The sequence below is a fragment of the Pediculus humanus genome, genomic scaffold (assembly GCF_000006295.1).
Source record: "Pediculus humanus corporis 1103172108299 genomic scaffold, whole genome shotgun sequence".
Classification (NCBI taxonomy): domain Eukaryota; kingdom Metazoa; phylum Arthropoda; class Insecta; order Psocodea; family Pediculidae; genus Pediculus; species Pediculus humanus.
This window is the reverse complement of record NW_002987868.1, coordinates 67,832-79,562: the sequence shown is the minus strand read 5'-3', so window position 1 is coordinate 79,562 and position 11,731 is coordinate 67,832. Positions and strand designations below refer to the sequence as shown.

Genomic DNA, 11,731 nt, shown 5'->3' with positions numbered 1-11,731 from the left:
CAAAAAAAAAAAAATTTTCATTTTATTATTTTTTTTTACCACAGGTTGTAAATGTAAAAACTTGAGAAAATGCAGAAGGAGGGTGGGTGGTGGAGGGATAGATGGAGGGAGAAGGAAGAAGTGCGAGGTGGGGTGAGTGAAAAAAAGGTTTGGGTAAAAATGACTCCAGGGAAGTAAAACAAACTAAAGGTTTAAGCCTGTACGTTTTGGGTTAACACATTGTTTAAACAAAGGATTTTCCCATAATAATAATAATAATATTAATAATAATAATAATAATAATAATAATAATAATAATAATTAAGTAATAAATAATTTTTACACTTGTTAACCACGTAATTTTTTGACATTAAATAAATTTATGTGTAACCTTTTTTTAAGGGATTTTCTATTTTTTTTTTTTTTTAGGTTAAAAACGGGGGGGTTACCAGCCCTGGGCGGATGAGGCGGGGCGGGGTGGGGAAAGGAGGAGGCGGAAACGAATAGTCCGAAAAGAAAATTCGTTTACAAAGGAAAAAAAGCGAAAAAAAAGGAAAAAAATTGAATTAACGCCCTAAAGATATCATCATCATAAGTTATTCAAAGAGATTTATTTTATTTTATTTTTTTTTTTACGTTTTTTTTTTTCGAACTAATTTTCATTAACGCCATTTTTTTCCTTCCTCCTCCTCCTCCTCCCCTTCCCCCTTCAGGATAAAAACCTATGAATATTTTATTATTTAAAAAAAAAAAGTTTTAAAATTTACGATTATTCGAATCACAATTTTTTATGCAAATCTTTTTAAAAAAAAAAAAAAATGTTTGTTCGCTTGAATAGTGATGATGAGAACATAAAAAAAAAGGAAAAAAATTATCGTTTGTCGTACAAACGGTTGTTGTTTGTTTCCTTTTTTTCCCCTTTTTTTTTCTTTATTGGGTTTGAAACAATTAATAAAATTTCTTTATTTTTTTTTTCATAAACTCCTCCTAAGCTCATAAATCGTTTTTATTTTATTTTTATAAAACAAACAAACAAACAAACAAACAACAAACAATCATATTTTTTATTAAACTTATTAATTAATTAATTAACGAATCAAATCATTTTTTTTTTTAATTTCAAGATTGACAAAAAAAAAAAATTTAAAAATCGTTAATAGTTTAGTTTCGCGAACGTACATAAGATAAACATTAAATAAATTAAATCATTATAAAAATCCATAGAGTAAATAAACATAAACACACGATTTGATTTTTAAAAGCCACGTCAAAATATTAATTTATATTCTATGTATATAAAATAAAATTTAACGGTTTTTTTTTATTAAAAATAATATCCGATTCTATTCGTGACGTAATAATCAAAAGTAAATAATCAAAATGGCGGATTTTTTTTTAAATAACGAAATAAATTATTTTTGTTGTTGTTTTTAGATGTTTTTAAAAATATTTTTAATTCTGTCCGAATGTATTATAATCGTCCAACCGGTTCCCGGATGTAGAATAAGCGAATTTCCATGTAAAAATAATAAATGTATTCGATTGGATCGTTACTGTGACAAAATCAACGATTGCGGTGATAAATCAGATGAACCGCCATTTTGTACAGGTAAAATCAAATTATTTTTTACTTATTTTTTAAAAATATTATTAATTACGTTTTGATAACTTTTTTTTGTTTTGATTAATTATAATTTTTTTTGAGAGAGAAAGAGAGTGAGTGAGTGAGTGAGAGAGAGAAATAATTTTCTAGAATGTTTTATTATTATTATGAATTTGTAACATAATTATGTTTAACTAATTAAAACTTGTGTTTGTCCTGTGTGTGTGTGTATGTGTGTGTCAACGTCAAACATGATTTCAAACAACAATAATTAAATTTGATTTATCCTAAATTATTTTAAGGGAAGAAAGTTAAAATTTTCTAATGCCACGACGACGTCAATATTAATTATAAAATTTACATTAAAGTTTAACATGAGAATAAATATTTTATTTTGTTTTGTTTTTTTAATGAAAGAAAAATAAAAACGGAAATTGATTTTTCTTTTTTATAAAAAAAAAAAAAAAAAAGATGGGAGAAAGAAAACCGTTTGAAATAAATGGAGAGGAAAAATAAAACAAAAGATAATAAACATGTCTGATGTTGATCATTGTGACTAAATCTTTAAAATAAATGAAAAAAACAAAAAAGAAAGAAAAACGTTAAACGAACCGTTAAAATTTTTAAAAATAAACTATTTCCTTTTGTTTTTATCTCTATGAAAAACGAAAATTTATTAATTAATAATTTATTTTATTATTATTATTTGAAAATAATCGAAACGTGAAAAATAAGAACGATGTGACGTTTTTGATGACGTATTTCCGGTTGTTATTATTTTTTTGTTTTTGTTTCAGCTTGCAACAGAACGTATTACGGAGATGTTGGTACGACTTACGAATTAGAATTGCCAAAACCACGTTCGGATCGTTTACCTTTTCTATGTCATCTGACATTTACAGCAAACGGACACAATTACGGTGATTTTATACAGGTAAGAAAAAAGTTCATTTAACTTTAGAAAAAAAAAAAAGATGGAAGACGATCATCTACTATCAAAATTTCGGTTAGAAAAAGAAAGAAAACAATTTAATAAAACGAAATCGATATTTCCAAAAAAAAAAAAAAAAAAAAAGTTTCCTTTCAACCTCGTTCAGCTTTTGTTACGTTCGTGGAATTTTTTTTTTTTTTTTATGTATCCGGCAATAGAGTAGCAGACGTTTGAAAAATAAGCAGAAGAAAAAAAATTTTACCAAACTCGATTATGACGTGATGGAGGTTTACGTAACACACCGAACGGCCCTTTGGTTTATACACATAACGTTCTAATGTTACCCTCGGGTGAACGGGAATAAAAAAAAAATTTTTTTTTTTTTTTGGTTTCCACAAGTTTTTCGAAAGACATTTTGTTTTTTTTTGCTTCCATTTAAAATAATTTGACCTGATTTTTAAATAAAATCTAAACACGTTCGTTCGTTGAAAAACTTTTAATAAGAATCAATAATAATAATAATAATAATATTTAAAAACATGAAACAAAGAAAAACATAATTCACACACATAGAAGAAAAATCCAAAGTAAACTAAAACCGATTCGTATTCGTTTCCCCCCCCCCATTTCTTCTACCACTTTTCTCCCATATTATTTTCCTCTTTCTATTTATTCTGCTTCCACTTTGTTTCTCTCTCTCTCACTCTCTCTCACAGATCTAAGAGCATTTTAACCTCGTATTATCTATTGTTGAAATAAGTATTCCGATGTCGTAGGTTTAGTATGAGTTTTCCTTTTTTATTCACGTTCGCAATAATAAAATTTAAATTTTATGGTAATGATAAATCGGGGTTTTTTGACGATATAAATTGAAAATGAAAAATCCGATTTTTTCTTTTCCTTTTCGTCGACGTCAATGGAAATATTACGTTATTGTGAAAACGAAAAAAAAAAAAAAAAAAAAACGCGAAGGCGGTGAAAATGAAAGAAAGATGAGTAAAAGGTAGAAATGGAAAAAATGAGGGGCCCTTACGGGGGTAAAAAAAAAAAACATTTGGATAAAAATAAAATATTTATAAAGCGTTCAATTTGAATAAAAAAAAAAAAAAAATTTAAATGTTGGGTTAACAGATTAAGGTAAAAAGATTTTCTTTTCTTTTCCTTTTTTTCCTTTTTTTTCCTTTTTTTCTCCCCTCCCGCCATTTATTTGTCGTATCGAATCTATACAATCCATTACGTCACGTTTAAAATGTGCACGAATAAAAAAAAAAAAAAGATTTTTAAGGAAAAAAATTGAAATTTCTTACCTTCGGGATCCCCCATGAAAATTCTCTTATGTACACTCGTGTATTATTATTATTATATTGAAAAAAACTACAAGTGAAAAACATAAAAAAAAAACGTTTGAAAATTTAACGATCGTTTTCCAATCGATTTCAACCTCTTTCAAATTTAATATCAAATATATATATATATAATCCAATAATAAAACTTTGTTAATAATAATAATAAAAAAAACGTTTAACGTCTAAAATTATATTTACGGTCAACCGATTAAATAATTTATTACGTGACCAAAATAAAATTTAAAAAAAAAATTTTTTTTTTTTTTTATGAAATATAAATTCGCGTCCTTTTCGTATATTTATATATCACCGTTAAAATCCGTTAAATACGATTATGACGTCACGTCACAGCCTCCGCGATCCTCAAAAAACGAAAATCAATTATTATGTATCAATTAATCTTTCTAATATTGGAGGCAGTGACAGGTTTTTTTATCACGTTGCAAATTAATTTTTGGAAAAAGGCGGAGGGGGAGGGGAGATGGAAAGAGTAAAAATAAAATCGTAACCGTCGCGCGTTCGAAAACGTTGATTTTGATTAGTTTTGTTTTTCTGTTGTTGAATTCATTATTTTCGCGTTTGGATTTAAATTAAAATATTTTTATTATAAATGTTTCGTTATAAAAAGAAAAACTCATTTCTTCAATTTACTTTTTAAATCTTTATAATAATTATAATTAAGTTTTTGGGTAAGTTTATTATTTATAATTTTTTTAAACGTCGAAACGGTTTTTGTTTTCGTCTTCCGCCCCCCTTTTTTTTATTTTGATTGAATAAAATTTATCATTATTATTATTATAACTTTTATATATATTTTTTAAAAACAAATTCACTCATAAAAAAAATGAATAAAAAACGTTTAATTAAATTGCGCATGCGTGTAATTAAATTATTTTATATAATTTAATCGTCGTCCGACATTTTCAATTTACATAAATTTAACAAGAGAGAGAGAGAGAAAGAAAGAAAGTTTTTTCTCGTCCTTTTTCTTCTTTTTGTTGTTTGAAAAATAATTAAAGGATTTTATTTAAAATGTTAACTTAATAAAAAAAAAAGTGTTGTTTTTTAAAAAAAAAAGAAAACATTCAAAACTCAAATCTAGATTTTAAATTATATATATTTTGTAATTTAATTACTTTTCCGTAGTCAAGAAAAAACTAATCTAATTAACGAAGGGAAATTTTTTTTATTATTTTTTAACCCTTAAAAAGAAAAAACCTTAAAAATGAATAAAACGTTAAAATTTAAATCGATTTTGTATAAATAACGAATCGATATTTAAAAAAAAAATTAATTAATTAATTAAAGAAATGACAATTTACAAAACGGGAAAAATGTCAAGTACAAATATAACATAAACACGATATGACGTAAGAATGAGGTGGAAGGATCGTCGTTTACCACTTCCCATCCTCCCCTTCTCCTCCTTCTCCTGCCACGACTATTTTAAATAACCTTTATTAAAATTGATGGCGTGACATTGACGCAACTCGATAAATTTCGCGTTTTAAATTAATTTATTAAAAAAAAAAAAATATTTTGATTCCGTGTCGTTAATTTAATTTTACATAAAAGTTTTTTTTATTTACAAATTTTTTTTTTTTTTTTTTAAAAAAATCCGCCATATTATCCGCCATATTTTTTTTTCTTTTCCCCGTACCGTAAAACTCGTTAAAATTTATTATGATTTTTTCGTACGTTTTATCGTCAAGTTAAAAAAAAAAAAATTAATTATTATTAATTATTAATTAATAAATTAAAAAAACTTTAAACAATTTTTATCAAATGTAGTTTTTTTCTGCTTTTTTCTTCTGCTTTTTTTTAAAAAAAAAAAATTATCGTTTCCTTTTATCATCATTTTTAACGGTTAACGACTTTTATATATAAATGTAATTTTTTCTAGTTTTTCATTTCTCTATGATTTCCTTTTTCACTTTACCTTTAATATCCGTTTTTATTCACTAAGATTTACTTTCTCTCTCTCTCTCTCTTTTCATTTGTGAAAATCTACGAGAAATATATATATATATATAAATATGATATTAAAAAGAAATAATGAAAAGGTTTTTATATAAACTAACTTTAACCGTTAACCGCAAAATTCAAATTTTATATACGTGGTTTGAATATATTATTACGACAACGTTTTTTTTTTTTATATACGACACAGGGTAGGAATAAGGATAATTTTTTTTTGTAAAAAAAGGTCATTTCGTTAAACTTTTCGGTTTTTTTTTTTTTTTTTTTTTTTAAATTTTCAGTTATTGTTCGATTCTTTCCACATAGGAAAATATAATGAATATTCTTACGATGCTTGTCCAAATGGTTACATGCAAATTATGGAATTGGGACGTCCATTTACTGGAGGATCCTGGTGTGGATTTGCAACAAGTTTACCAATATATTATTCAGAAACGAGTACAATAACGGCAACCATTAAATTTTTTCACTTTTACGAAAATTCAAATTTCTTATTTAAAATCCGATATCGTTTTTTAAAAGATGACGAGGTGAATAGTTTTTTTTTTGTTTTGGAACGTTTATATTTTGGAGAAAATTATGGATGGGTTATGAAATTTTATTTGTTTGTCGTAAGGCCGTCGTAAGGTATGGAAATCCGTCTGAACCGCTCGAACGTGGAGAACCAGTACCGGGTACTTATTGCAGTAGAATATTTTACGAATGTTCTAAAAAAAAATGCCGTCTTCAAAGTCCAAATTTTCCTGGAATGTATCCGAGAAACGTTACGTGTTATTTAAATTTGAGACAAAAAATCGTACCCACATGTAAACACGCGATGATTTCCGTCAAACAAGAAAATTCATATAAAATTCAAATAAAGGTGAGTAATATTATTATTATTTCTTTTTTCGAATTCTCCAGAGAAGATCTCTCCACGACTCACCACGCGACCTTTTTTTCCCACCCTTTTGGGAAAACTTTTGGATAAAATTAATAAACCTATAATAATAATAATAATTTTTTCCTCCCCATTTTTTTCAACCGGAAATTTAAGGGCGTTAAAAATTTTCACTTTCGATTTTGGGGCGTTTTTTATTTTTCCCAAAAAAAAAAAAAAAAACCGCAAAATTTTTCTGGAATTTAATTCCCTCTTAAATTTCTTTCATTATCCCCATTATTATCATTATCATTATTAAAACCATTCGTTATAATCATCATTAATAAAATTTATAATTATAAACCGGAAAAAGGAGTTTTCATTATTATTATTAACACGGATAAGGGGGGAGGGAGGGGGAGGCAAAAAAAAAAACACTTGAAAATTATTTTTTATTTTTCTCCAGACGTTATTAATTTTAATTAACGCCCGTAAAAAAATATAATAATAATAATAATAATAAACGATAAAATAAAAAGAAAAGTTTATTATTAATTTTTTTTTTCATATTACAACCAACCTCATTGAAATTATTATTATTATTATTATTTTTTATTCTGGAAAAATCGATTTAATTTTAATTATTCAGAGATCTCCAGTCGTTGCTTCGATGAACAAAACAAGAGAATTACACACATGGAACGATTGTTCAGAAGGTCGAGATCATTTAATTTTTTACGACGGTTCATCAACGGATGATCCGATACTTGTTAAATTTTGCGGGGGTGATTGGCTACCAAAAGTGACGTCACGAGGACCGGAAATGCTCATCGTTTTCCGTTCGACACCGTTCAGCGTTCCATTTCAATCGACATTAAACAATCAATATCCGTTTAGAGGATTCGAACTTGATGTCGATGTCGTTTTTGCCGATTCCGATTCATTAGATTTTGTCAGAGAATCTAAAAAGTTTGTAAAAATCATTTTCATTTTTTAGTTTTTCTTTTTAAAAGAATTTTCCAATCATTTTTTTCTTTACGCGAAAGGTGTCATTTTTGGATAAACGCCACGAATCCGGATGGTGACGTAATAGCATTAAAATCAAAAGGTAGATCTGGTTATATAATAAGTCCACGTCACACTTTACCACCCAACACGAATTGCACGTGGCGTTTCAATGGAATGCCTGGAGATTTGGTATGGATATATTTCGTCAGTTATTTTTACGAAGCGTTGATACCTATACAAGATACTCAAGACACGGGACCAACAGCGGAAAAAAAACCCAAAACGCCGGAAACGAAAAATAATAGATTAGTGTTAAGTGACGTCATGAATTGTACAACGAGATTAAGAATATGGGATGGTGGAGGAAAAGCGAGTCATTCGTTTGCATTGGGAGAATATTGTAATTTCGATTTACCAAAACTTTGCGATCATTCATCTTTATCGAACGAAACAAGAACAACGCGGCCATGTTCTCTACGTGAAAGTTACCTTTCGCTAGGTGATGATGATGATAATAATAATAATAATAAAAAGTTTTTGTTTTATTTAAGTTTTATTTAATTTGATAACTTTTTTGCTTTTCGTTCCAGGTCCTGATTTAATGGTTCAAACTTTTTCAGTTAAAGGTACCGCCCTACATCCAGTGTCTTTTAAATTAAAATACGAATTTGTTGATACGAGATTAGGTGGAGAACAGTGGAACGTTAAAAAAACCGAAGATTACTCGCCATGTTTGAGAATTTATCGTCGTAAAAAAAAAGGTTTCATACGTTCACCCCGTAACGTTTTCTTTTACGGAAGAGGTGGAGCTAAAAATTTATCATGCATATACAGGATCGAAGGTTCTCCGTCCGAACGTGTTAAATTGACCATATTGAACGCGTCGTTCGGTGGCGGCGGTGGTGGTGATAACACGTGTTTAACAACTATCGATCCGCACAGTCAAAGGTCGAAATGTTTACGAGATATAAATTCGGATAGAATCGTACAACTTTCGATATTTACATCTCCCTGGAGAAATTTAATCATTCCACATTCTTGTTTTTGTGACAATACGACAAACGAACGGTCCTTAGTCATGGAATTCTCATCGAAAGCAATTGAAATACATTTTAAAATATCTAAATTTAACACGACTGATGATTTTTTAAATTTATATTTCAATGCTAAATTCGAATTGATAAAAAGTCCAGAATGTACGAGGAGGCAAAGGGTTGGTGGTTCCGGGGGTGAATTTTCATTTTCTTATCCACCCACAACAAATATGGATATCAATTGTCAGGGGGTTCCATGGCTCGTTGAGGGTTATCAAAACATGAGTTTGTTTTTATTGACTTGGGGTACATTCATGGATTTCGATCCGAATCCGGATGATTTGGGAAAATGTCCGACTAAAAATAGAATATTGATTTATTCCGGACAACCGGCGAGGTAATTGAATAACATTTACTTATTATTATTATTATCATTAATAAAACCCCCTTCCCCCCTTTTTTATCACGGGTAAAAAGTGTGTAATAAAACCTTTTACCTTATCATTCTCAAGGGATTAACTTTTACCCCGCAGATTTTAATTGGAAACGTTTTCAAATTTAACCCTTTTTTTTTTTTTTTTTGTTTCGAAAAACTTTTCCAACTTTAAATCCTTTTGTTACGACGACAACAACAGCAACAGCTACAGCAACAACAACAACAACAACAGATTAAAAAGGTTTAGAAAAAAGTCCCAAAAGCGTTAAAAATTAATTATTGATAATCTTATTCTTATAAAATCCTTTTTTTTTTTGTTGTTTAAGGGATGAGATATCAGGTAAAGGAAAAGATTGATGAGAAAGAGAGAGAGAGAGGATGATGCGTGTGTGTGTGTGCGCGGTAAAACTTTTTATTAATTAACCTTTAGGGCCCCGTTAAAACAAAGTAAAAGGTGACGGTGGCGGTGGCGGTTTCGGACCTGGAATTTAATTGAAACTAATTTTTTGGTTAATTATTTTATGGAAAATTTTTCCAAAAAGGGGGAGGGGGAAAGGAGGGAAGGAGGGGGAAAGGGGAAAAACAACAATTTTTGTACGTGGGAAATTCAAATCGTAAAAATCTTTTTCATATTATTTGACCCTCATCTCTCTCTCTTTCTCTCTTTTTTTCTCTCTTCCTCTCTCTCTCTCTCTTTTTCTCTTTCTTTCTCTCTCTCTCTCTTTCTTTCTCTCTCTCTCTTTCTTTTCTTTGCCCTTATTTAATTTCATAAAACAATTTTTTTTCTTCTTCTTTTTCTTCTTTTCTTTTCCCATCGTAAATTAAATAATTTAAAAAAATAAAAAGAGAGAAAGAGAGAGAGAAAGAAATCATTTTTTTATTACTATTGCTGTTGTTGCTGCTGCTGCTGCTGTTGCTGTTGTCTAAACAAAAATAAATAAATAAAATCACGTCGATTTTCACATTTTAATTTAATTTAAAATTCTTGACGACGAGAAAAAACTTTTTTTTAAGGAAAAAGGTTAAAGTTGAAATTTTTTTTTTTTTTTTATTTAATATAAAACGTGAGTTTTAAAAAATGTGTGGACTTTAAATGTGGAAAACGTATCGTCGTGGCAGAAGAAGTATAATAATAAAAATAAATAAATTTATTATATTTTTCGTAGGAAAAAAAAAATAATAAAATTTTTCTCTCCATCCCCTTCCTCTCTCTTTGTTTATTGAATATTTTTTACGGTTTGTTTGTTTGTTTGTTTGTTTCAGATTGTTACGTATCGTTTGTCCGCAAAAACCAAATTCACGTCCATATGCCGTACATATATTTTCCGAAGAATGGTATTCAACTCCATCGATACCATCATCATCATCGTCTCAAAACGGTCCAATTTTTCATTTGGAACCACCGCGTCCACCGAGTTTTATAATCGAATTTATTGGTTTTGAAAAAGGCGTGGCACAAGTCAATTGGTTGGAAATATCAAGAACGAGAAGAAGTTATTTGAAACAACATCACATGGAGGATTTGATAGGGAAAAATTATACGAATACGTCATTGCCTTGGGATTGCCAATATAAATGTCCAGAATTAAATGCTTGCATAAGCGAATCATTGTGGTGCGATGGACGACATAATTGTCCATCGGGTTTCGACGAATCCGAAATACACTGCGGAGTTGCTCATAAATTTATCACCCTCATACCTGGTGGAATGTATGCCGTTTTGGGTGCTTCCGCCGCCATAATAACATTTTTCTGTTTATTCCTATCAATATTCATAACGTTTAAATTTAGAAATCGTAAAAGTAATAATAATAATAATAATATTCAAGGCGGTGGGAGAACCACCACAGGATATAAAAACAATCATGGACCGAGAAGGATATTAACGGATGATTTGTTACTCGATCCTGATTCTACAATGTCATCCTGACAAACGAGACAGTCTGTGGAGTTTATACACATCGAACGAGAATCGACGGTTTGATAAATCCGTTCGATTGTTGTAAATAAAAGGCGCGACCTCTTAAAAAGTGGTACTAGAAAAAAGTCACGTGTTAAAACGAAATTAAAAAGAGAGAGAAAGAGAGAGGAAGTGAGAGAGATAGGAACAAAATTATAATTTTAACGGTAGTACTAATTATTAAAAGAAATATATATATACGTAGAGTGTTATTAAATTTCATAGAGTAAATAAATAAATAAATTTTTCTTTAGATTAAATAAACAAACCGAACAAAATGTATGCCAAACGTTAGAAGGAGAAAAATTGAAAATAAATAATAATAACAATGATATTGATAATATTTTTATATATTTAATTAATATAAACCAATAATAATAATAATAATTGCCAATATAAATAAAAATTCGCACAATTTATTATTACCGTTATTAATAATAATAATAATAATATTAATAATTTTTCCTTTTTAAATAAATAAATAAAGACAATCTTATTTATTCGAAAATGAAGTTTCTTTTTTTTTTAAAAAGTGCACTTAAATCTATGTATTACCGGTAGCAATTAATAATAAAAATAATACTTATAGTAATAA

General features: G+C 28.3%; 1 protein-coding gene across 1 annotated transcript; it reads left to right on the top strand.

Annotated features, from left to right (window-relative positions):
• Nucleotides 1-1,413: 1,413 nt before the first annotated feature.
• Nucleotides 1,414-11,106, top strand: Phum_PHUM565670 (uncharacterized protein; the record flags this gene model as incomplete). The annotated part of the gene is made up of 8 exons (XM_002431985.1): nt 1,414-1,588; nt 2,380-2,516; nt 6,121-6,369; nt 6,456-6,701; nt 7,348-7,667; nt 7,745-8,205; nt 8,297-9,137; nt 10,440-11,106. The coding sequence occupies 8 exons, from the start codon at nt 1,414-1,416 to the stop codon at nt 11,104-11,106; spliced, it is 3,096 nt and encodes a 1,031-aa protein (XP_002432030.1).
• Nucleotides 11,107-11,731: the final 625 nt, after the last annotated feature.